This window comes from Pristis pectinata, chromosome 22, assembly GCF_009764475.1.
Source record: "Pristis pectinata isolate sPriPec2 chromosome 22, sPriPec2.1.pri, whole genome shotgun sequence".
NCBI lineage: Eukaryota > Metazoa > Chordata > Chondrichthyes > Rhinopristiformes > Pristidae > Pristis > Pristis pectinata.
This window is the reverse complement of record NC_067426.1, coordinates 8425975-8453115: the sequence shown is the minus strand read 5'-3', so window position 1 is coordinate 8453115 and position 27141 is coordinate 8425975. Positions and strand designations below refer to the sequence as shown.

Genomic DNA, 27141 nt, shown 5'->3' with positions numbered 1-27141 from the left:
GGATTTTTTTTGTAGCAGGTGATTTGTTAATGCTTAAATCTGCTCACACCAGTATTTTCGCTTCCTTTCGGTCTTTGTGCTGCAGCTAAGGATCCTGTGGCGTATGATAGTATGCAGCATTTACCAGGATCTGTTCAGAATTCATCTGATTGCACTTGACAAGCACATGTAAATACTAATCCATTATATTTATTGAAAATCTTAATAACTAAAATGCGACAGGACATAGGTGAGTGCGAAAACATTGACTTCTAATTTAGAAATAATCTTTCTGGCTTGTATTTTAAAGTGTTATGTACAGACCACTTTAAAAACAGTGTAGCTAGCTCAAGGCTTCTTTGGAGATGGTATGTGATCTCAAAATTATAGCACCAGTCCATCAAACCTGCACTGGTGTTTTGAAATGCTGTCTAATTCCGCGTGTTAAGTTGGTGTTTTGTAGCAGCAATCCTGCTTGTGAGACAGTATGCTGTGGTTTCATATCTTACTTCAGACACATGTCGACAAAATTCAAGTGCATTACTGAGGGTGTGCTGCACCAAATGCGGTACTGTCATATTTATTCTCTCAATTGAATGTACTGCATTGTTAAGAACAGGAGGTCTCGCTGCTCTCCTTACTTGTTTATATCGCTGACACAGATTTTCTGGTCATTACTAACGGGTCGATGACCTTCTGATGAAATATTAACCCTTTTTCTCTCCGGAGATGCTACCTGACAAACTAAACTTTCCTTCATTTTCTGTTTATATTTCAGATTTCTAGCTTCTGCAGTGTTTTGCTTTTCAGTCTGGTCATTATCACTGTTGTCTGTGGCTTGCTGTGCACAAATTTTCTCTAGCGTTTCTGCCTTCATAAATATGCAATATAATGCCTGCAAGATGTTTTGATCTTTCTGAGTTTGTGTTATTTACCACTCCAAGTTCTTTTAATACATTTTTCAGGTAAATATTTTTTGAATAGTTTTAAAACTCATTTTTAAAAATAACTTGTGATGGAGATCTGTTCATCCCAACTATCTTGTGCAAAGAAATTTGTTTCTAATTTGTAACCTCTCATTTACTGCCTTGCTGACCAGGTGAAACAATCTATCAAAATGCCATAATCATTCCTAATCTTGAAAATACTAAGTAAGGCTTCACTTTCTGAGCTGTGTGGTATAGGCTCTTGCATCACAAGTGTCTAAGCAAGATTGGAGCCTCTCATTCTGGTAACATCTATAATAATGTGTGTCAGCCAGCTATGGCCTCAGTTGATATTTATATCCATCCAGTTACTACAAGGGTTCCATGTTTAGGAGTGGGACTATTAAACCTTTTAACTTTGCCTGATTGACAATTAAAACTTATTAATTCCTGGCACTAAACTTGTACCTATATTAGCAGAAAAAGGTGTCATCATCATAAGGTGAAAAGAATAGAAGACAACAGTAGATGATTGGGAAGTATATTTAAGTCATTCCAAGATGGTGTTTTAGGAAGAGAGAGCGAGGAGATAAGAAATTCCAGTGTACCAAAATTATGAAAAAGACTGGAACGGGTACAATGGATATTCACCACAAACGAGATTTAAAAAGAAGAAAGGACATTAGAGAGAGTTCAGTTGAATTTAGGAGCAGCATAAGGGGGAAAAATGGAAGAATATAAACTAAGCAGCAGTATTGATAAAATGGAGAAATATTATAGAAAACAGCAACAATAGTTGAATAGCTAAAACTCCTGAGTTTGAGGAGGGCAATTAAATGACAGTGAAAAATATAGGTTTTAGAATATGTTTAAAGAGGGGGAATTTTTCACACAGAGTGGTTGGAATCTGGAACACACTGCCTGGGGAAGTGGTGGAGGCCGGTACTCTCACAACATTTTAGATGTATCTAGACAACCACTTGAATTGGCATGGCATAGAAAGTTACAGATCAAGTGTGGGTACATTGAACCAGTATAGATAAGTACAATGGTCTGCATGGGCATGGTGGGCCGAAGGGGATGTTCTGTGCTCAATGACTTTATGACCCTAGTCCAGGACTTTTCTCTTTGTATGGCTGACTGCCAGCTTGCACATATGGTTTATGGTTAGTAAACCGGTTTAACAGTGTTGAGGAAAGAAACTGTACCCACGAGATGGTAATCCCTAAATTTATAAACAGACCATAGTGTTGTCACGTAATTTTGTCAGGTTTGCTATGGTCACTTTCTCATGGAAGGTCAAAGAAGGGATAAAACATTAGATGTTTATTCTGGATGGTGATTTCAGCCCATGTTTTGCCCCAAGCTGCTGCACTGTCATGCTTTACAAGAACTTGTACACATTTGTACAAAGGTTTCCAGAAGACCACATGGTGAGCCAAGAGATTCCTTCAATCTTTATGAATCTGAATTCCATAAAGTACCTTGGCTATCACTTTTAGTTGAATGTGGAACCATGTACCTGTGGGGGGAGGATATGTTGCTTAGATTTGCAGCATGCTACTTGGACTCCACGGTTAAATTATGGGGAGAAGGCTAAGGGATGATTTTCTTCAAGTTTTCAGTATATTAAAAGGAACTGATGCAATAGACTGTTTAGTTCTGTTGCTTGAAGCACTTGGGGCTAGGCAAAGCCTTTGATGAGGGTAGGAACATTTTTACATGAAGGGGTGTTAGAAATATGGAACTTTCTTCTGATAATGACATTTGGAACTACTGTAGTTCAAATGCCAGTTTTAACTCTGAGATTGACAGACCTTTGACCAAAGATGATAGGGTATTTGGGGAAAAGATGATGCATGGAATACAGTCACAGAACTAACATGATCTCATTGAATGTCTTAACAGGCTTACGTTTAAATAACAACCTCCTGATACCATATTTCCAAAATTCACATCTGGGCTTTTTTACCACCAGTTTTTATCTTTCCTTGACACCCCTCTCCCAATCTTCCCACTATTTGTTGTAACTCAGTTCAAGATTCTGTTTTCCAGCCGATGAGCATCTCCACCCCTTCTGACACCCACTCTTTTGCTTTCATGGCTACATAGCTTTTGAGTAGCTGTTTGTGCAGTCCATGGGACAGTTTGTAGGTACTGTTCCTCCAGTGCAATAAGTCAGTACAACACAGTTGTGATTTTGTAATGTTTTTTGGAATGCAAGATGCAGGAGATTTTGTTTTCTTGCTATTATAACTTCTAAACTAACCAACAGAACGATAAGAGATGAGTTATGGTATGATAATAACCCTTTCTATGATGTAATAGTTATAATTTCTTTTGGGAGAAGGAGTTGTCTTGCTTTAAGAAGCATTCCAAAGAATTGCAGCAGTGTTTGCAAAGACAAATGGCCTAGAAATTGTATTACATTACCCTCTCATCTGTGCTGGCATTTAATCAGAAAAATAATTGCTAGACATAACCTAAAACTTACCATCTTCACCCTATAGTTCTTGTTTCTTTCTGGTTCCTCCATGCATATGACATGCTAATGGTGTTCCAAATCTAAGATACCAGTGAAACCACTTCTACATAACTGCATTCTAAAAATCTTTCTTATGAAAGAGCTCTCCGACCTTTTGAAAATTATTCAAAGTGAGAAAATTATTCAACATCTGAACCTCTGATTCAAAATAAGTAAAGGGTTCATCTTGTCCAAGTCCAGTCAGGGTGAAAGGAGCTGTGTTCCAATTGGGCTGGAGGAATTGAGGACTGATATTTGAGTCCTACAAGGGATAGGGAGGGGGGGTGCTCAGAGTCTCACAATTGAACAAAAGGGAGGATTGAGGGCTGATGTTTCTGTGGAGGTGGATTACTGGATCTAGATGGGGAGCCATAGATCAGGGGTAGGGGTGGGCAGAGGGTATGAAAGAATAATATATTAAGAAATCAAAATGTGAAAGGCTCCATTTAAACCATTATGATTGGATATTTGTTTGGATATGTTTCTCCTTTCCACTGATACTGCCAAGCAACCCTTCCAATTCTGCTCTCCGCCACAACCACCCCATTCCCCCCCCCCCCACACACACACTTACTAGGAACAGTTGTTATGGTGATGGGGGTGAGGAGGTAGAATATAGGCTTAGGTTAGCACATTCACGTAGTAGCAGGTTGATCAACCTCTCGAGCCTTTTGCTCACTTCAGATGGTTTGAAAGAAAGAATGGCTATCATAACCCTTTCAGGATATCCTAAAGTGATTTATAGCCATTGAAGTATCCAAGTATCATTGCAATCCCTTTTCACTCCAGAAATAACCAGTTCTCACATGAATGGCACTAATACAAAATAGTAATAGGTTTAGTAATTTATATTTTTTTATCTTTTTAGTTAATCATAATTTATTCTTGAATTCTTTCTTACTTGTTGAATTTTATTTTAAATTTCCTGTACAGATGTACACCTTGGCACCATTCCACATGGTCAGTTTCCAATTAATGAGGAAGAGTGCCACTGGAGACAGAAGTGAAACAGTCTATGTTTTTAAAATAGCAAACATTTTGGCTCTGTAGCATTGGTATAACCATGGATTGCAATGAACAGAGGAAGAAGTGATAAGATTATTCTACTGATGTGAAGGCAAAGTGGCATTCAACGTTGGCAATATAAAACATTAGAAGCCTGATAAACTGGTTTAGTGAGTGACAAAAGTTCAATGCACTTGACAATGAGTTATTTCAGGAATCCAGGCTTACTGCCTAAAGAAATATTTTTAGGATTGAATTCAGGCCTCTGTACTCTCAACTAAAAGAGAAATAAATAAAACTGCCCTTTAAGTGCCACACTAAATCTAAACATCATCTCCTTTATCACAACACAGGAGGTTATTCAGCCCTTCAGGTGTATGCCAGCTCCCGGGGAGCAATCCCATTCACTCTCTTTATTTCCCTTTATCTTTGCAACTTACTCATTCACACAAGCCCACCAACTCACCTTAGGTGAATATCAAAAAGAATCAATTCTATGGGTATTTTAAAAAAGCCAGTTTTTCTACTGGCATGTCTTTGAAATGGAAACACCTGGAACATAGAACAGTACAGCACAGGAACAAGCCCTTTGGCCCATGATGTTTTGTCGAACAAATTAAGCTAATGGTGCCTAATTAAACTAATCCTTTCTGCCTGCACATGGTCTATATCCCTACATTCTCTGCATATTTGTGTGCCTATCTAAAATCCTCTTAAATGCCTCTGTTGTATCTGCCTCCACCTCCACCACCACCACCACCCCTGACAGTGCATTCCAGGCACCCACCACTCTGTGTTTCTGGGGAAAAAAAACTTGCCTGCACATCACCTTGAACTTTTCCCTTCTCACAAATGCATGCCCTCTAGAAAATATGAACATGCAAATTCTGCACACAAAACACCCGAGGTCAGCATTGAACTGGGTCGCTGGACCTCTTTTCCGCTCTAGTCGATAAGTAATAACACTGAGAGTAGAGAAAACATTATGAAAGGAAGGGAGTCTTGCCTTTATGTAACATACCATCACATCTCAAGGAATATACCAAAGTGCTTAATAGGAATTATTTTGAATAATTTACTTCAGCAAACATGGCAACTCTTTTGTATCCAATAATCCTCTCTTCTCTCTTAGGCAGTGCCTCAGGATCGAGGATGACTTCCACTCTGATTTTATTGGTTCAGTCACTAAGGTGGGAACTGCAGATTCTTCCGCAGAGGGGGCAGAATGTGGCTGACGCGGTGGGTAGTTCATGAGGTGGTGTGCCCTCTTCAGCTGTTTATGCAGGGCTTCTGAGTGCTCCCAATCGATGGATTTGAGGTTCTCAGTACCATCCCAACTGCTCTTTTGAACAGCTGTGGTGATGTTGTATTTTGAGCACATCCTTGAATCTTTTCCTCAGTCCACCAGCTAATCGAGTGTCTGTTTTGGGAACCTGATGTTGAGCATACAAGCAATGTAGTTTGCTCATTAGAGCTGACTGAGTCTAATTTGGGTCTCATTGCTGGGGATGTTGGCCAGGACAAGGACACTAACACTGGTTCACTTATCTTTGCAGTAAATCTGAAGTACTTTCTTGAGATGGACCAATCCAGAATAAATGGACATTAATTTCAAATTACAGCCAGGCCTTCCGACTTTTTCTTTCCAAGGATGAATGAAGTCAGGTGCGTAGCTAGAGCCAAAGGTCACAGGTCCGGAGCTGAGGAAAGGAAGGGTACACAGCAATAACTTACAAATAATTATTCAACACTGGCAAAGCAGTTTCTGATATGAATCTTATATACTTTAACCAGGATAATATAAATAAGCAATAACTTTTTTTAAAATTGTGCTGTATTACTCTTCAGCCTATGACACCCGTGCCAGCCATCAAGAACCACCTGCACTAATCCCATTTTTCCTCTCTCATTCCCATAAACTGCTGCCTCTAATATTACCCATTGCCCCACCACCAACCTTCCCGCTGCGATTCTCTTACCATGCCCCTGCACTAGGGACAATTTACATTAACCAATCAAACTACCAACCGGCGCATCTTTGGCATATGGGAGCGAACTGGGAAACCGAAGCAGTCACAGGAAGAACTCCAATAGTAAGCACCCAAGGTCAAGTCACAATGTTTCTGGAGTCGTGAGGCAGCAGTGCTAACTGCAGTGCCACTACGTCACAGGATTACAGATTTATACAAACTGATGTTATAAATTACTTCCAATGAATCACAAGTGAACAACTTTAATGCCCTCTCAAGGAATAGATAGCCATAGCAGTTTTCAGTTTCTATTTCAGTTTATATTGGCCTAGTTATTTTAATTTACTTTTAACAAAAGAAAGTGTTTGTCATAGGTATTGTCAAATCTTTTCTTTTTGCTAATGATAATTGTCTTTAATGCTACAAGGAAATAAAGGGCAGCAAGGTTTGGGCAGTTATTCAAGAATTAAGTTGAGACTGTCTGAAATGGACATTAGTCTGAGGCTGGATCTCAGACAGAGTGGGAGGGGAAGCAACGCAGTGATGTCTACAATCCTCAGACTTGGCAGGAGGAAGTCATGGCCTCTCTTCACTGAACTCAATGGATAAATATTGGAGAAACAGATTTTAATTGAATATCCTGCCAATGCTCAATATGACACGTAAAGAATAGCGGCTTGAGTGGCCTTCCAAAGGACATTGTGTATTGTGAAATTAAAATAGTTGGGAGTGAACACTTAGCAGGAACCTGCATTATACTTCCATTTACTTTTTGTTTTGGACAAATTAGTGCATAGGTGAAAAATACAGCCGTCAGCAGGGTTCCCAGGCATACAAAAATGGTGCCTTAAACTATTTCAAAGGGGCTTAGTGTATCAAATGAAAAATGCAACCATGTTTGAGTGAAGAACTCTTTGCTAACTAACATTCAAAAATGCCTGGTATTTCTAAAACAGTACAGCACCACATAGTATGTTTCTGGTCACAATGTCATGTGGAAATTGCAAAGGAGTTTCCAAAGGAATATTCAATTAATGCCCCCTTCCCTTATGATATTAGCCTTGGCTTCTTCCTGAGATCCCCACCATCACAGAAGCCAATTTAATTCACTTCCACATGATTATCAAGAAATTGTATGAGCACTGGATACAACAAAGGATAAGGGACCAAGAAACATCTCGCCTTTGCTCTGGAACTAGTGTTCCACCTGACAATGTGGAAAGTTGCCCAGGTTCCACATAAAGCAGGACAAACCAATCTAACTAATCACCATCTAATCAGTCTACTCTTAATCACAAGCAAAGTGAAGGAGGCTTATCATGAACAGTGTTGTCAAGTGTCACTTGCTAACCAATAACCAACTCAACAATGCACAGTTTATGTTTTGCCAGCCTTGGTCCAAACACCTCTTTGGCCCTAAGTTCTTGAGGTGAGGTGAGAGTGACTGTCCAAGGTAGCATGTGATCTAGTGTGGCATTAAGGCACTCTGGTAAAATTGTAGTCAATGGGCATCTAAGGGAAAGCAGTGGTTGAAATCGTAACTCAGTCAAAGTTGAATGGTTGTCTTGTTGGCGGTCAGTCATCCTTGTCCCAGGACATCATTGCAAGAATTCTTCAGGTAGCTGTTCCAGGCCCAACCATCTTCAGCTGCTTCATCAATGAACTTTCTCCTTTCATAAGACCAGAGGTGGGGATGTTTGCTGAAGATTGTATTATGTTTAATTCCATTTGCAACTCCCCAGCAAATGAAGCAGCCCATGGCTGTATACAGTAAGACCCAGGTAACATTCTGATGTGGGCTGAAGTCACAAGTGTCATTCTCACCACAAGTACCAGCTAGTGACCATCTTCAACAAGACAGAGTACACCTGCTCGAAATAAAACCATTTTAATGTTAAATTTTCATTATAAGTAAAGCAATAAAACATAACACCAATTTATATTTTACTTCTATGACTCAGGTGTTGCAGTATTTTATAAGGTGGCGGTGATGAATTTAGTGGAAGTTTGAAATTATTCTAGATGACTGCAAACTTGGGCCAGTCAGTGGTTTAGGACAATGTGCTGTGTCACCAAAAAAAAAAGAAATCATATTGATTTAAAACGTTCAAAGAGATCCAGATGTTTCACAGTTAACTGATTATTTTTTATCACATTGTTTTGTAAGTTACTGTGAATGAAAATATATTCTCAGATAGCCCTGACAAACAGCACATTCAATAAGTGATCACCTAATCTGTTTTTGATGGTATTTGTTGGGATATAGAAATTAGCTAGGGCACTAGGTGAACTCTAAACAGTACTACAGAATCCTTTTGGTACTCCTGAACGAATGGACGGCAACTTGGCTTCCATCTTTCAGAACAGCCATGAAAGTCTGAGAATTTACCACTTCCCTCGAAAGATCTTGGGTGTTCATAGAAGTTGAACCTTGAGTCCAATCTTGCATGGACTTTGAATCCACCATTCGAGTGGATACTTGTGGTTCTTTCGCTGGAGTGTTTGCAATCATGCAGGAGAGAGAGACCAGGAGGTTCAACATATTCCCTAAAGAAAGCATGCCTGAGGACATCATTCAAAAAGAAAAAAAACTAGACCAGCGCAGAAATGAAATCCATTAAACAATCCAAACCTGAAACTGTTACCAGAAAAAGCTCAGCCATCGGAATTCTCCACCAAAGAGCAGAAGAGGACAAGTCACGGAATGTATTTAAAAAGAGGTAGATAGTCATGATTGTATTGAATAGTGGAGCAAGTTTGAAGTGTTGAATACTCTATTCCTGCTCCTATTTTTTCTGTGTTTTTTTGTTTTCTGTGCCTTTTCCCTGTGCAAGCCCATGATTGTGGAGGCAAAATAGTCTTGATTCAACATCTTTCATTCTAATTATTTTCATCCTGAAAGACTTATGTGTTTATGTTTCAGAGAATGAAAAAGGCAGCATTCTCTTACGTCCTTATTTCAGTTCACACCTCTTTTCTGATGAGTTAACCTTTAGAGTAGCAAGACCTTCACGTCACCACATGGTGTCCTTGCTGTTCAAAGGTGCAGAGTCAACAATTGAGATTCTAGAATAAGTATGGTTAATCCTTTTAAATTTTTATCTTGGCATCAGAACCTTCAAGGAATCTCTTCTATCTTGTCGACTGGCTGGCATTTGGAGGGTCTTATGGTGGAATTACATGGGCAGAATTTGCTGGAAGAGTTTTAATTGAATAATTTCTTTCCACAAGACAAAGAAGAAATTTAAGCAATAAAGTCTCCAGGGACAAAGCATAATAACATCAAGATGGCCTCCATGACAAACAAAGCTGTTGTGTTAAATGTAGCACATTCCCCGCCAGTAATGAATCCATCAGGAAGACAGAAAACTGATCTTCAACAATTCCAGGCAATAGGTAATTTTTTTAAATATAGTTGCCCGTGTGTATTCACATTTGTGTGTGGAGTTTACTGTATCTCAGAATCAGAATCAAAACAAAATAACAGTTTTTAATTTCACCAAGTTTCTGCCGTATCTTTTTGAAGATATCGACTCCAGTATCCTCCTGGTCTCCAAGGAAATAACTTTCTTTTGAAACTTAACTTACATTTGGCTTGTGGTCCAGCACAGTCTGATCATGCAACTAAAGCTACTCTCATGCTTTGGTAAAATTAGTTTCGTTGTTTAAATTAGATCTCACCAGCTTTGGTGCAGGTGTCCTTGTTGCAAGTGGCCATGTCAGGAAACAAAATGAATGGGTTCAAGTGGTGTTGCATTTTATTTGAACCCCTCTCCTCACCACCACTTCCCCCTACCCACCCCCACCCCTCCAAACTCCACAATATCCACCAACCTGAAATCTACCAGGCTGGGGGAATTAAATGCAATCCCTTAAACTCAATGTTTATCTGTTTAGCAGTTGAGACTTGGACATCAGGAAAATTCCCAGATCATTATTTTGTCTGTCAGTGATCTCAACAAGGGGCAAGAGTAAAGTAATGCAGTTACTTTTAGTGCCTTTGTAAAGGTCATTAACGAGGCGAAACCTGCCCATAGTTCCCTCTCCTAGTCTGACTTTTACCTCTGCTGTGCTTCGATGTTGGGTGAGAATAAGATCGGGCCTGGATGCTCTTCATAGTTGAAAAGTTCCTCATATAATCAGCAACTAGAGCGAGGTAATTGGAGTAAATGGTGCTGATGAAGCCACACCCTAATGAGAAGATATTTACTTTTGAAGAGAAGAGTAATAGGATGTTTAAAAAAATGTGAAAATGATGAAATGATATTCTAGAATGTTACTGCTTGATATCAGAAGAATTTTGTATTGTTCCTGTTATGCCAGATCTGGTTTCATACTTCCATTTGGAAATTCTATTTACAATCTGCAGAAATTAACCAACCCTATAACTGGTGATCGAAGGACATTCTCTGATTTACCAGTGAGGGATTGTAGCCCACAGGCAACCTGATAATTTGCTCTTGTCGGAATGGTAATAAAATAAAGACAAGGATACAAGAGACTGTAGATGCTGGAATCTGAAGAAAAACACAAGATGTTGGAGGAACTCAGCAGGTCAGGCAGCATCTGTGGAGGGAAATGGACAGTCAATACTTCGGGCTGAGAAACCTGAAACATCTACTGTCCATTTCCCTCTGTGGATGCTGCCTGAACCACTGAATTCCTCCAGCTTTTTTTTTGGTATAAAATAAGAATGTACCTCACTCATGCTACAGCTGGTTTTAAATGTGCTGCAAAGAGAGGTTGGATAAACTACGTTTTCTCTGGAGCGGCGGAGGCTGAGGGAAGACCTGATAGAAGTTTATAAAATTATGAGAGACATAGATAGAGTAGACAACCAGTATCTTTCTCCCAGAGTCGATATGTCTAATACTGGAGGGCATGCATTTAAGGTGAGGGGGGGGGGCAAATTCAAAGGAGATGTGCAGGGCAAATTTTTTTATACAAAGAGTGGTGGGTGCCTGGATGCGCTGCCAAGGGTGGTGGTGGAGGCAGATACAATAGAGGCGTTTAAGAATCTCTTATTTGGAATGGAAGGATACGGACCATGTGCAGGCAGAAGGGATTAGGAATCATTAGCTTAATGAGTTTGGCACAACATCATGGGCTGAAGTTCTTGTTCATCTGCTGTACTGTTCTACGTTCTAAATGGCATGAACCATTGTCATAGCGACATTGACACCCAATGCACGTAACAGTATCAAATCCAATGTAATGATAAGTTACAGTCATCAACCAGAAAGATCCATAAAAAACTGGTCTTTGCAAAACTGAGTGAGCATGGAATGCCTCTCCTATAGAGCTGAGACCACACACCTGGAGCAACCCTAGTTTAAATGCTGGAATGGGATTACATGTTGGAAGCAACTAAAATCATGATGGTAACTATCCAAGCTTTCATATCACCAAAGTGAGCTAACACAGTAGTCCTATGTTTCTGTGACTACAGTTGCGGTGCCTTGCAAGCTGCTGTAAAATTTTTTCATAATGAGTTCCACCGATGATAGAGGAGCTGACTATAGAATTATATGCTCTGTGTAAAGCTTTGAAATAACTTAAGAGCTTCACTTCTCCATTCTCTGCAATATTGTACAGGTTTTTTGGCAGGCTGCCTAAGCATTTCCTTTTCTGGGTCCTCAAAGTCAGCAAACAAGTCCCCTGCAGCAGAACTACTAAGTGACATTGCTTCAGCTGATCTGAAGTCCTTCACATTCCATCCCCTTGCACTGGTTCCTTCTATCAGAGTTTCCAGGTTCAGTCCAGACTCTAACCTGGTCTCTAAGCTCCACCTAGTTTCAAAATCTAAGTTGGTGCTTGCAAGAACGAGATTGAGAGATGATGCATCTACTGCAACATCCTAGTCCTCTTCGTCTGACATCTCAGCAGCATCAATAGTCTCAGGAAATGAAACAAATAAGACATGCAGTCTGACAGAGAACAGAGTGAAAGAAGTGGGATCAGAACATTTATGAAGCTTATCTAGAACGCTTTTGCTTTTGCTGAGAGAAGTGGAGAGGGACAAGATGGGCTACCTGTTGCCCGCTGTCCTGTGACTCTTCCTTTAACAAGGAATAATGTTTATTCAATGTATCGAGTGAAGAATTTGGAATACTTGACAGTAATTGTAGAGCAGCCAAAAAGCGGGTATTTGACTTGTTTGTTGGAAGATGAAGTCCGTAAGTAATAGCAAGTGTATGAGCATGAGCAGAAGGACAGAGGCACAAGAGACTGCGGATGCTGGACTCTGGAGCAACAAACAATGTGCTGGAGGAACTCAGCGGGTCGAGCAGCATCTGTTGGGGCAAAGGAATTGTTGATGTTTTGGGATGAAACCCTGATGCAGGGTTTTGACCTGAAACGTCAACAATTCCTTTTCCCCCACAGATGCTGCTCGAACCGCTGGGTTCCTCCAGCACATTGTTTGAGGAGAAGAATGTTTGGTGTTGATTCTAGGGAAGAGCAGCATAATGAAGGACAGCAATGTTGAAAGTTTTAAGGTGATGCAGCTGTGACTTCAACAAAATGATTAGCTTACTGGCTGTAGTCAGAATACTTACTTCTTTGACTGCCACCACATTTGTAGTAAGGCATCCGGCAATGATGCCCTTGTTTATCTCCCCCCCCCCCCCCCCCAAAGAAGCGCTGGTGGCAATCCTATTTCCTAGATTGAGAAAAGGTTGTCCCTTCTCCTCACCATTGCCTGTATCAAGGCACACACTGCAGCATGAGACCATTTAGTGGTTATTCCCTCCTCTAGAACCTTGCCACCAGAACCCACCTAATAACATAATAAGTAGCAGCAGGAGTAGGCCATGTGAACCATCAAGCTAGCTCTGCTGTTAATCAAGATCATGGCTGACTTTTGGTGCAATTTCCAGCACTATCCCCATATTCCTGATTCCCTTTTTGCCCAGAAATCTAACAATCTCAGTTTGAAATGAAAACAATATCTGAGCTATCCAGGGTGGACAATTCCAAAGGTTCATACCCTATAAGTAAAGAAATTTTTTCTTGTCTCCACCCTAAATGGACTAGTCAAGTCGAGCTTATTGTCATGTGCACAAGCACGGTGAGGTACAGGTACAATGGAAGAACTTGCAGCAGCATCACAGACACATAGGCATAGACAACACACAGAATACAAATTATACACAAGTTATAAAAGACAGTGAAGAGAGAGGGAAAACATTGCAAAGACAAGACTACTGTACCCCCTGTCCTAAACTCCTCAATCAGGGGAATCATCCCCTTATCTCGCTAGTCAAGCCATTTAACAGTTTTGTAATCTTTGATGAGATCTAAACTCTGGAGAGCAAAGTCCAACTCTCCTCATAAGGCAAAGCCAGTATCCATGGAACCAATTTAGTAAATCTTCACAACAAGTACAGCCTTTCTTAGGTAAGGAGACCAAAATTGTGCACAATAGTCCAGGTGCAGTTTCATGAAGGCCCTACACAATTGCAATAAAACATCCTTAATCCTGTAATCAAATCCTCTTGTTATAAAGGCTAACATACCATTGCATGTTGCTTCCACATGTTGGCCTTCAGTGACTTATGTATAAGCTTACCTAGGTCCCTCTCAACATCAACAGTACCCAATCACTCACTATTTAAGAAATGTTCTGTCATCTGCACCAAAGTGGACCACAATGTGTTCCACCTGCCATATTCTCCCCCACTCACTCAGCCTGCCATAGCCCCTTGAAGCTTCATTACATCTCCCTCCATACTCACTATCCCAGCTAGTTTAGGATCGTGAGTAAACCTGAAGATATTTAATTTATTACTAAAATAATTGCAAATTCAAACAGCTGATTTTGGTTCCTTGATGTGATTTCATACCCTCAGCCAAATGGTTAATAGTGATTGCAACAGCTGGGCCCCAAACATAAACTCCTGTGGATCCCAATCATCAACCTTCCAGCCTGAGAAAGATGCATTCATTTCAACTCTTTCCTTTCTGTCCAATAACTAATTCTGATTCAACGTTAATATATTACTCCCAATTCCACCTCCTCTAATCTCGTATCTGGCACCTTACAGAAAGCCTTCTGAAAATCCAAATACATCACGCCCACCGATTCCCTGTTATCTATTTTACTTGTCACATCCTCAAAGGACTCCAGTAGATTAGTCAAACATGATTTCCCTTTCATGCTGAAATATTTTTTCAAAACAGCAGGAATGTAGAACAGTGTTTAAAATTGTGCTAATTATAATTACTGTCTATACAACAAAACTAAGATAAAACAAGATTTCTTTATACTAAAACTATTATATTTGTACTCACTGAATTCAATGTTGCAGTTTGTTCACCATATATATTTAATTCATTATTAAATAATTGCAAATTCAAACAGCTGATTCTGGTTCCTGGTTGTGAGGTGTAACTTTCATCGTTTGAGCCATACATCACATGAATGTGGTTGTGGTTGCTGGAGCTGAATCATCTCCAGGAGTTCTTCAGGGAATGCCCTTCACCCAACCATCTTCAGCTACTTCCTCAATAACCTTCCGTCCATTATAAGGTCAAAAGGAAGTACATTCACTGATGTTTGCACAATGTTCAATTCCATCTGCAACTCCTCAGCAAATATGCAGCAAAACCGAGACAGCATTCAGGCACAGGCTCATAAATGGCAAGCTACACTCGAGCCACAAAATTGCAGGCTATGATTATCTCCAATAAGAGACAGTCTAACCACCTACCATTACTATTGCTGAATTTGTCACTATCAATATCCTGGGGGTCACCATTGACCAGAAAGTCAACCAGACCAGCCACATAAATATCATGGATATAAGCACAGGTCAGAGGCTGGGTATCTGCAGCACATGACACACCCCCTATGACCACAGGGTCTTTCCACCACCTGCAAGGCGCAAGTCAGGAACATAATGGAAAGCTCTCCACCTGCCTGGATGAGTAAGGCACCAACAATTGTCAAGAAACTCAACGCCATCCAGGACAAAGCAGACCACTTGACTGGCATCCTATCCATCTCCCTAAGTGTTCATTCTCTCCACAACTAGTGCTCACTAGATGCAGTGTACCATGTACAAAGTACACTGGTTATTTCCCCACTGGTTACTTTGACAGCACCTGCCAGTGACCACTACCACAAAGAAGGACATGGGCGAGAGGAGCGTAGGAATACCACCACCAATGGGTTACACTCCAAGTAACACTCCAGTCCTTCAATGTCACTGGGTCTAAATCCCGGATCTCCCTACCCAACAATGGGAATACCTTCTCTAGAAGGACTGCAGTAACTCAAGAAGAAGGACAACCACCATCTTCTCAAGGGAAATTAGGGATGGGCATTAAACGCTGACCAGGCCAGAAATTTCCAAATCCCAAAAATGATTTTATTAAAAAATGCATTCCCATACATACTTTCCCAATAATTCCCAAAGATTCCCAAAGGGAAGAATCTATCATTTCAGGGAAAGTAAAAAATAGGAAAGCAGTCATGGTGTAAGCATTTTAAATAGGGAGCTGCCGTAATCCTGCAAAGCTGGATACACTATGACTTTCACAACTCTAATAACTAGGAAGAAGATTATTGGAATAAGAAGTTACACAGATCTGGAGTGAAAGGAAAATAGTTAATGCTAGGAATTAGTTCAGTAAGTTTGATATCAAGGAAAGTGCCTCCAGTGTGTTTTTGCTGAAATGCAAACCCTGTGCACGAAACTTTCCATTTGATGAAATAATTTCTTTACTGGTAGGTGGAGAATAAAGGGAAGAAAATTAAGCAATACAGATTTATTTTGGTCCAGGTTCCATCATCTGCAGTCTCTTGTGTCTCCAGGCAATAAATGGTAGTGATGGTAAGTGCTCTCCCATGCTTGATTTTCCTCTCTTCCCCAAAACATTTGATGCATAGTAATATAGAGGAAAATTGACCCCATTTCACTCATAGAATCAGGGACAACTATTCAGGCCATCAACTCAGCTTATTATTAATCTTTGTGCATTTGCTTTCAAAATCTTTCAGAAAATAAAAATGCAGAGAATAATGGTAGAAAACTAATCCAAGGGAAACTGGAAGGCACTATAGAATATAGAGTAAGTGTTTTCCAATTATATCACTTTATTTGCTTTATAAGTAACGTTAGAAATGGAGATACAGTGTGATTTTCTTTTATAGGCAGGAATGGAGGATACTCTCTGCAGCATAGCCCTGAAGTTCAACAGTACACCAAATAAACTGGTTCATTTAAACAAGCTCTATTCACAAAGTATTGTTCCTGGGCAGGTATGTACATTGTTAAAGAGAAAAAGAACTGTAATCCATGAATTAAAAAAAAATGAACTACTGACAGTTCACTGTGGACTAGTTAGCATATAACTGGAAAAAGATTGTCAATATTTCCTCTGAGGTATTGGTATTGGTTTATTATTATCACATGTACCGAATACAGTGAAAAGGTTTTGCTTTGCATGTCATCCAAACATATCATGCCATACATAATTACATTGAAGTAGTAGAAAGAAAACAGAATGCAGAATACAGTGTTACAGATGCAGAGAAATTGCAGTGCAGGTAGACAAATAAAGTGCAAAGCCTATGATGAGGTAGATTGAGAGATCAAGAGTTCAAGACAGCGTATGAGAGGTCCATTCAAGAGTCTAATAACAGTGGGAAAGAAGCTATTCTTGAGTCTGGTGGTTAGTGCTCTCAGGATTTTTTATCTTCTGCCCAACAGGAGAGGGGGGAAGAGAGAATGACTGGGGTGGGAGGGGTCCTTGATTATGTTGGATGCTTTTCTTAGGCAGCGGGAAGTGTAGATGGAGTCCATGGAGGGGAGGTTGGTTTTCGTGATGGACTGGGTTACATTCACAACTCTGCAATTTCTTTTACACCTACATAAGATCTGCATCAGCAAGAAAGCAATGTTATGCATAAATTAACAAACTCTGAATTGAATTCTTTCCCCTGCAGCGATTGTACATTCCTTATCCAGTCAGTGCACAGAGTGAAGACAGCCCCTTGTCCTCAAGTCCAAGCCAATCTCCAAGTCTGTCTTCATCAGATGCTGAGTATGACAAACTCTTGGTAAGTTCTGTCATGACCAATATGCTAACGGGGCATCCAGTTAATATCCCACATCCCGCCACCCCACTCCTGGCTTTTACCCAGGCCTCCCTAAAAATAATCACTTAATGCTTCTTAATGAGTGGAGTTAGAAAGACACCTTGTAAAAATTGAACAGAGAGTGGAAAAGGATATTTAGCTTTAGTAAGCATTGTGGAAGAGTAGGAAAGGAGGAACAGAAAACATGGCAATTTTTTAATAAGAACGGAATAAATTTAAATTGGGAAAATTGGATGAAGAGTTACTAGCCCCAGAATCACAACAAGAAAATCAATGGTTCCAATGATATTATACCCAAATTATTGTATACCCTGGTAAAAAATGAAGTTAAAATTTGTAATAGTAAGTATTACTAAGGCATGGTAGTGTAGCAGTTAGTGCAATGCTATTACAGCACTAGCGACCGGGGTTCAATTCCGGCTGCTGTCTGTAAGGAGTTTGTACGTTCTCCCCGTCTCTGTGTGGGTTTCCTCTGGGTGCTCCGGTTTCCTCCCACATTCCAAAGTCGTACAGGTTAGGAAGTTATGGGCATGCTATGTTGGCGCCAGAAGCGTGGTGACACTTGCGGGCTGCCCCCAGAACACCCTACACAAAAGATACATTTCAATGTTTGTTTTGATGTACATGTGACTAATAAAGATATCTTGTCTTATATAGTTACAATAATACCACCTTCAGACAGGCTGTAGAGGTTTGGGCTATCTGCAGAGGCAGTAACATTACAAGGGCCAATTTGTAATGCAGAGTGCATCATGCATTATCGTGGTATAGACAAAAAAAACTTAAGAGCATAATTAGAGATTGTCGCAGCACAGACACCAGGAATTTGGCTCATCAAGTGTGTCCATCCCTGCCCTCCTATATGGAGGAAATACTCATGGAATATGGTTGGGGAAGTGAAGCAACACACAAAATAGGAGAAAGAGAGTGAAGAATAGTCAGGAAAAGATCAGTGAACAGGCATGCAGTGCATGTTTTACAACCCTTTGGTGCCTTGAGCTACAAGCCATGGCCCCTCAACCAGAAATCTTAAAAAAATAATTCAGTCCTCCTGCTAAGCCATCTGTGATTGAAATAAAAACCCAAGTGCTTGTGTGCCATTTCTATATTTGCTTGTACTATGCATCCTGGAAAAGGACATGCATTTATATACTACCTTTCATGACTGCTGCCAATAAAGTAACATTTTAGAGTTTGAAATTTAGAAAGTCGAGCTGTCAATTTTCCTACAGTAAGGTGTAATGATCAACAACGTGAAAATGACAAAATCATCTGTTTTATGTTGATTGAGGGTTAAATATTGGCCAGCATATGAAATACAAGAAAGCAGATACAGTATTTGTGTAATATCTCTTCAGAAAGAGGAAAGAACATAGAACAGTACAGCACAGTACAGGCCCTTCGATGTTGTGCCGACCTATATAAACACCTGCTCCATGATCACTCTAACCCTTCCCTCCTACATAGCCCATAACCCTCCATTTTTTCTTACATCCATGTGCCTATCTAAGAGTCTTTTAAGTTTCCCTAATGTATCGGCCCCTACCACCACCCCGGCAGTGCATTCCAGGCACCCACCACTCTCTGTGTAAAATACCTACTTCTGACGTTTCCCCTAAACTTTCCTCCTCTGATCTTAAACTGATATCCTCTGGTATTGGCCATTGCCTCCCTGTGGAAAAGGTGCTGGCTGTCCACTCTATCTATGCCCCTCATAATCTTATACACCTCTATCGAGTCGCTTCTCATCCTGCATCGCTCCAAAGAGAAAAGTCCTAGCTCACTCAACCTTTCTTCAACCATCCATTCCTTGAAAAAAATGGATACAATGAGTGGCTTTCAGAGCATTTGCTGTTCTTCCTGAAATTTACAGGTGAAACTATACATCCATGGTATTATTTGTATAAAGGCATGGTGGTAGAATTCCTGGAAGCACAAGAGACTGCAGATGCTGGAACCTGGAGCAACAAACAAGATACTGGAGGAACTCAGCGGCCCAGGCAACATCTGTGGAGGGAACTGACAGTTGATATTTCATGACCCAACTTTTGACTGTCCATTTCCCTCTACAAATGCTGCCTGGCCCCTGAGTTCCTCCAGTATCTTGTTTGTTGGTAGAATTCCTGACAGGTGTTGGTGTTCATAGCACAAATCTTCTCTTTGCAAATAAAACTCAGGTCATTGTGTCAGCAGTCATAATCATACAACAATTTTGACAACAGATTGGCCATTTTAGCTAAGAATTCTTCTCCTAGGCAATACATAAAAGTGGTAAAAGGACCAGCATTTATATGCCACCTTTCATGACCTACTTTTAGGTTAATCTGTGCTGAAGTGTAGAAAACATGGCTGCCAATTTTCTCACAGTGTTGTCTGGTATTGAATGTGTCATGTCCTGGCTAATATGTAATCCTCAATCAGCATAAATAAAAGCATTATTATCAAAAAGTATTATAAAAAGTAAGAAAATAAGTTGCGCAATCTGTTGTTGGAAGGATTAAATTCCAAAGTCACTTCTTTCAAACATATAGGATATCTAATGAGTGTGTTGCTGTTTCTCATACTTCCTCATGACATTGAAGGAAGCCATTCAGCCCGTTGAGTCTATGCTGGTTCTCAGAGCAATCCCATCACTTCTATTCCCCCACTTATTTCCTTGTAACCTATTTTATCTCACACAGCCAACAATTCCCTCCAATTCTCCTACCACTTGCCTACACTAGGGGTAATTTATAATGATCAATCAACCTACCAAGCAGCATGTCTTTGGGATGTGGGAGGAAACCCACGCAGTCACAGAGAGAACGTATAAACTGCGCACACACACACAGCACCGGAGGTCAGGATCGAACCTGGGTCACTGGAGCAGTGAGGCAGCAGCACTACCTGCTGTGCTACCATTGTCTCATTGTGTTAATAATTATTCTGTAACTTGCAGGATGCTGATTCTGCAGAAATGTCCAGTGTACAGTGGTGCTCGCAGAACGTCATCGGCTCCTCGCGTCAAGTCAGGGCTGAAATACCTAGTTCTGAAAGATTCTTAAAAATCTGTTGCAAGTATTTCACAGACAGAAAGGTAAAATACTTTAATTATAAAGTCAAAGTCGAGTTTATTGTCATATGCATAAGTACATGTATGCACAAGTGCAATGAAAAACTTACTTGCAGCAGCATCACAGGCATGTAAGCAGCATTCAAATAAAACACAAGTTAAACATAAATTTTACGCAATTTTTACAAGAAAGAACACAATTAGAGCAGAAAAAAAGTCCATTTTAGTGCAAAGTGGTCAAAATGTTGCTGAACTGTAGTGGTTAGGGTCTTGCCAGTTGGTTCAAGAACTGAATGGTTGAAGGGGAGTAGCTGTTCCCTTATAACAACAGAATTAAGGTTACAAACTTATCCTTATTTAACATTATGAAAGTTATAGGGTTTTATCGTACTGATGTAACAACCAGAAAATGTTCAGCATATTTTATACAATGAGCTTTGTATCACCAATTTGTGTGTATTGAAGTAACAATACTGGGGCATATGAGGCATTTATTTACTGCTGTTGTCCTGGGCAGCACCATTTCCAGAATGTGTGCCAGCATAACTTCACCTGCATTATCTGTATAGAAATCACACCTGACTGCAGGCATATTTCAACAGCAGAACACAGGGAGTTTTACTCTATGTACGCACATACTGTATATTTAGAAGTATTTGATGTTGAAAATGGGTTTGTATAATAGGAAAATTGGCCAGTGCACAAGATTGGCATTTCTCAGCCATGTATCTATACTCAAGACTTATCTTCTAATAACATCCTGAGATCATTGTTTGGGTAAAACTATTAAACAAGAGTGGGACTTGTTTAAAAGAGAATATTTGTTTCAAAACGATGATTCTCTAAGTGAATTTGAAAAGGATTTTTTTTTGTTTAAGCAATGTAAATGAATCAGAATCAGAATCAGGTTTATTATCACTGACATATGTCATGAAATTTGTTGTTTTGCAGCAGCAGTACACATAAAAATTACTATAAGTTACTAAAAAATAAATAAATAAATAGTGCGAAAGAGGAATAACGAGGTAGTGTTCATGGACTGTTAATAAATCTGATGGCGGAGGGGAACAAACTCTTCCTAAAATATTGAGTATGTAATAACTTAGAATGGTTTCACAGCAATTACCTAGTATCTAGCCGCCAATAAATTATTTATATTATAGATTACAATGTTTTAATCTTTTAACAAAACACTGGGATGCTTGTCAGTAATCGTTTCTCATTGTGTTTACACTTTGTGATCTGTCTGCAGGGTGTTGTAATGGGAATCCTGTTTGTCACTCCAGAAAAAAGATCTTTTTGACCCATACGAAATCCATCATCTTATCATTGAAAATGGCTGTGAAGATTATTTCTTTGCCTGCAGCACACAATCAATCATTTCAGCTGAATCTCACAAAGACATTTCTCAAATGAAGCTTTACACATCTTCTCCATGTGTGAGTAATTTAAAATCACTCCATTTGAACCAGAATGTTTATTCAAGGTTATCTGCATTCTTTCTTGCACTCACAGGACATGAGGATCACCAGCAGGACCAGCATCTATTGTCCATCACTATTTCCCCTTTAATAGCAGGGGACTGTCTTGAACCATTGCCAGCTGTGTGTTGAAGGTCCTCCCATAGTGCTGTTAAGTATGGAATTGTGGGATTATGACCCAGCAGCAGTGTATCTCCAAATCAGTGTGGAGGGGATCTTGCAGGTGCTGCTGTCCCCAGGCACCTGTTGCCCTTGTCCTTCCAAATGGTAGGCATCGTGAATGTGTCAAGGAAACTTGGCAAGTTGCAACAGTGCACCTTGTGGATGGTGCATGTTGCTGACATTTGAAAAATATGCAGATTCACAGTTTGAGTTCATTCTGCAGTTAATGATCTGTCCCTTGCCATATTCTTGTTCGATTTTATGTAGCCCTTCTATTCATAAAAAGAATATTTTCCTAGACTATTAGGACCACACAGTATAGATGCAGCCCAGTACGGTATATATTAAATGTTTGCAAAGTGAAAAAAAACTCCCAGCAATCACACAGCTGAGTTTCATAGAGTTGATATGAATAAAATGTATTTCTGCAGTGTATTATTGTGGAAATTGTACAAAATATACAGAAGTGCAATTCGACAGGAGAAGGTTACAAAAGAATTTTGCGGAGAAAGGACCTTAGAGATCCCTACAGAAAGGCAATGCATGTGCATGCATGTGTCAATGTCAGAGTCAGATGAGGGCAGAATTAGGTTCAAATGTGATATCTTCCACACTAGACTTCTAGAGTGCACACACACATTGTGAATTTTAACTACCTGTGTGAAATACTAAAGGGTGTGTGTTTCCAGTTGTATCATGGCCATCGAGGAATCCGTAACAATTGAAGAGAAAGAATGAAACCACTGTCAAAATGAACATATTGCGATTTTTATATTCTTGTTTTTAAAGCATTAATGTTCAGCATATAATTTCATGCTAGTAAAGTTAAAACATTTTAACTATAACACGGTAAAACAATTAACAACTTAAACAAATTCCTTTCTCTGTCTTCTAGTTAAACACGATGCTGGTTTATTTAGCACTCTCATATATTTCATGAACATTTTTATGAAGACTCTTAGCTATGATGTCAAATCCATCCAATACATGTTAAATGGGTAAACTTGCTTCAGTGATGATTTTATTTTTAAAAAGTTTATTCTGACTTTAATACTTCTGTCAATCCTGAAAGTACTAGATTCTAGGATACAGAGTCCCAATTTCCCAAAGCATTTTTACAACTGATAAAGGCTAGTCATCTGATCTCCTGCATCGAAAGAGTTTTTATAAAGCCAAGATTACTAGACAGTCAACAACCAGACCCTGGTTCAGTTTACTTACACCTCTGTGAAGGCTTTCAGTCACCACAACCATGTTTAAACGTTTACACTTCCTCAAAATAAAGCTGAAATTGCAATCAACAAACCATTATAACATTTATTATATCAAATACTATAATTGTATAAAGCTATCTTCAAATTGTGCTTTTCAGACATTATTTTTTAATTAAAACCAACCATTCTCTTATCACAAATACTGCAGAGCCATTACAAATGAAAACTGGAAGAGGATTGCTAAATTAGATCGGTCTAATATTCAGGCGTCTTTTCCCAAATTAACACCAGGAAAAAAGCAAGCTCCAGGAAAAGACACAGAACAATGGATAGAATTCCTAAGTGTTGGAACAAAGCCAGAGGAAAGAATGTAGATCCCAAAAGCTGAGCAGAGTTTGACAAATTCTGAAGTGGTTAGGCAAACCTGTGTTATGGTTAAAGGGAACCAAAGAGAAATTATAGATGATGGAAGAGGAGAGACTGGTATAATTAGAAATAATCAGAAGAAGCAAACCTGACTGAACTCAGAAAGCTAAAGAGATGTTTGGATAAAAGAGCTGAAAAGAGAATTCTTGTAAGACTACTTTGCACCACCATGTGATCTGCTGTTGTAATTTCACTTCTAATTCTGGATTGGATTTATATATGGAGCTGGAGAACATACCAGGAAGAGAGCAGTGCTTGCAATTAATTTTGGATTGCTCTGGTAAAGTCTCAGCACAATACTCCTGATCATAAAAACTGAGGTACATAGCCTATATAAATGACAATTACCAATCTGTCTCAGCAAACCAGATTTCTGGTCCAACCTTAAGATGAAACAGGACCTGAGAAACTATAGGTCACAGTTGTGATTCCCATTGTTAAGAATGGGTGAGGAATGGAATTTAAATTCCTCCCTATGTACTTGCACAGTCTCTTACTTAACTGTTAAGTTCCATGTTAAATTGCTTTGCCTGAATGGAACATAAGAGTTCTTTCTCTCTCTCTCTCTCTCTTATAGAAGAAAAGTTCCTATCCAAAGTAAAGTACAACAGACAGAAAGAGAAACTGCAAACTCCAGTCAAAAGAAAAAACCTTGTAGCATTACAGCAGCTCAGATCAAAGGCAAATCACGTTGTGCAGAGGTCAAAGAAACTGATTTATTTCCCACTGACCAAGAAGCTAAAACTTTGACAAAACTTACTGGCATCCCCTCCTCCTGTCCAGATTCTGTATGTCGGGTTAATATAAAATCGCACAACAAAATGATGGAATTGCAGGAGAATATAATGTGTTTGGACCTGAAAGAAAATGATAAAATTGAGAATGAAGATACATTTCCCTTCACAAGCACAGAAAAATACAGAGGGAAAAATTCAATGTCAGGGAACAAACAATGTGACTGTTCTGAAAAATTTACAAGAGAAAGAATCTTGGAACCAGAGGCAAATTATGATGGCAACCAGTATTTATCCCATATATTGACAGAGAAGCAGTTATTTAAGGAAAATAAGGGAGAGACACCCTGTGATTCACTCAACAATACAGAAGATAAATCTGCATCATTTTGTGAGATAAATCTATCAGATCAAGGATGTAGATATCCATGGTCTCAGATGGTGGAGAACCCAGGAGAGAAAAAACTTTATACTGAATTGTCAAGCTTGAAGGCCGAAGAAGTTTGTTATATAATAAACAAAGCTAAAGATGATCGGTGTGGATTATGTAATAAACAAGATAATAAAGCAAATGATACACTACCCACATTGACGAGCAAACATGGATTTGATCAAGGTAGGAGATAATTGCTGCTATATTCAGCAGTTTTTAACACCACATTCATTTTTCCACCTTTATATTTTCTCCCAGATTTATCTGTGGAATTGATCTATTCCAAACACTTTCCCAAACTGAGAGAAGGCCCTAACTTAGCTCCTAGGACTTCTTCCACCAATGCTGTTCACAAGCCAAACTCTGAGAGTTAGCGGTCCGATGGTAAATTGGTTTATTTTTGTCACATGTACCGAGGTACGGTGAAAAATTTTGTTTTGCATGCCATCCATAGAGATCATTTCATTACAACAGTGCATTGAGATTGTACAGGGGAAAACAATAACAAGAGTGCAGAATAAAGTGTTACGGTTACAGAGATGCTCACAGATGTTATGACTTCCTTCTTGGGAGAAGATATCTGGCCCCAGTTCAGAACTTGATTACAATTGGATACCTGAGACAGTTGGCAAAATGGTGAACTCTCCCTAAGCACAAGGATCTTATTTCACTTTTTTTGGTTTGCTATTTCCAAACAACATTCTATATGTTCTTTATGGAAATTTTCTCCTACTCTTGAAGGTATCAGATTGGCTCTGGCTACAGGGAACTGCTGTAATTCAGCTGCTCCCACAAACGTGAGATGTAGGTTCATTTGTCACCACTCTGTCAGTCAATTCCACATGGACTCATACATTCTGGGATTCCCCAACATTATGCTGACGGGTCTACCTCTCTGATCCTACATCAGTCATTTCCAGCATAGGCTTGGAGACCCCATTCATTTCAATGAGGTTTACAACCTGGAGATTAGTAGGGAAAGGGCAAGTTAACTTTTATTTTAATCATTTTATTTTAATATTTGTATAGGGGCTAATTAGAGATGAACAGTAAATGGTCCTTGCAAGCAACGTTCATATCCCCTCAATGGGCAACAAACAAAAAAAAACTCCAAGTATCTTTGGTGGCAGCCTTCTCTTGAAAGTCTGGAAAGTGAGAGCCTAGGAGGTAAGGAAGCAATGAGCATAGGTAGCTTGGAGCAAAGATTTGTTCTTTGCATACAGGCTAAACTTCAGCTAAACTTCAGGTGGCTTACTGATTGAAGCCACCTGGAACTTATTGAGATAAAGAGGCCGTTTCAGCCTCCCTTGATAATTAGAAAATTGAAAAAAACAGCAATTGAAGAACCCTTTGTTTCTCCACCTCATTGATGGCATTCAGACTTTGATTGTTACTTAAAAAGGAAAATTCAACGTGCAGCAATATGCCAGTTGGAGAACCGGAATGAACCTTGAGTTTGATTGGCTGAGATAAATATTTCCAGCAAGACCACAGATCAAGAGATGGGAAATAGGTTGTGTCTGGCCATCATGGAGGTGATGGTCAAATGGCTGCCTGTGTCATACATTTCTATTAATCTGCTTTACTTTGTTTACATTCTCCCTTTCCATATGAAACATTCCATCTCTTGCTAGTTCAGTGGGCTTTGTTCAAGCAGCCTCCTTGCTCAAATGGTGATTCCCCATGTGAACGTCCATTTGCCCACAAAAGGCATCATCATCACCAAGTATGAACCCATTCATATTTTCCAGCAAGAGTCATTGGATCATGACTGAAAGTTAATTTTACCCTTGTCCAGCGAGGGCTTCTGCCTGGACTGAAGCCAGCCAAGCAATTAAACACAGGAGGTTTCATTGTCTCTAATTTAATGCTAATTGTTCTGACTTCTAAAGAAACTTTCTCAACATCACTAAATATGTTTTCTCCTGATGTCCTATTATCATTTCTCTATTCACAACTGTCGTTTATTTATTCACAACTATCCTCCTACATCTTTTTCATTAAGTAATTCATTTTATCACCCTATGAATCTGGCTGTCCCACATCAGCCCTCTTTATACACTGTAAGTTAAAATGCCACATGGTATCTATACAGCAGTCTTCTACTAATTTAATTATAAAATTGCCTGAC

General features: G+C 39.5%; 2 protein-coding genes across 2 annotated transcripts in view; both read left to right on the top strand.

Moving 5' to 3' along the window:
• Positions 1-109: 109 nt before the first annotated feature.
• On the top strand, positions 110-21863 carry LOC127581885 (nuclear receptor coactivator 7). The gene is made up of 7 exons (XM_052036713.1): positions 110-229; positions 9636-9800; positions 16408-16478; positions 16561-16668; positions 17356-17469; positions 20447-20584; positions 21813-21863. Exons 2-7 carry the CDS (start codon positions 9692-9694, stop codon positions 21861-21863), a joined length of 591 nt encoding a protein of 196 aa, XP_051892673.1. The 5' UTR covers positions 110-229; positions 9636-9691.
• Positions 21864-24459: 2596 nt separating this feature from the next.
• The window catches only part of si:ch211-15d5.11 (nuclear receptor coactivator 7), a 32277-nt gene continuing 29595 nt past the window's right edge, over positions 24460-27141 (top strand). Inside the window, exon 1 of the mRNA XM_052036088.1 lies at positions 24460-25193. The gene's annotated coding sequence lies outside the window, so the exon portion shown is untranslated. The remainder of the gene's footprint in view (positions 25194-27141) is intronic.

What these genes read in the sequence shown, in the direction of transcription:
- LOC127581885 (XM_052036713.1), top strand. Translation starts at nt 9,692, where the DNA reads ATGGCCTCCATGACAAACAAAGCTGTTGTGTTAAATGTAGCACATTCC. An exon ending in TCAACAATTCCAGGCAATAG is followed by an intron (nt 9,801 to 16,407) that starts GTAATTTTTTTA and finishes AAAATCTTTCAG; the next exon opens with AAAATAAAAATGCAGAGAAT. An exon ending in AGTATTTCACAGACAGAAAG is followed by an intron (nt 20,585 to 21,812) that starts GTAAAATACTTT and finishes ATCTGTCTGCAG; the next exon opens with GGTGTTGTAATGGGAATCCT.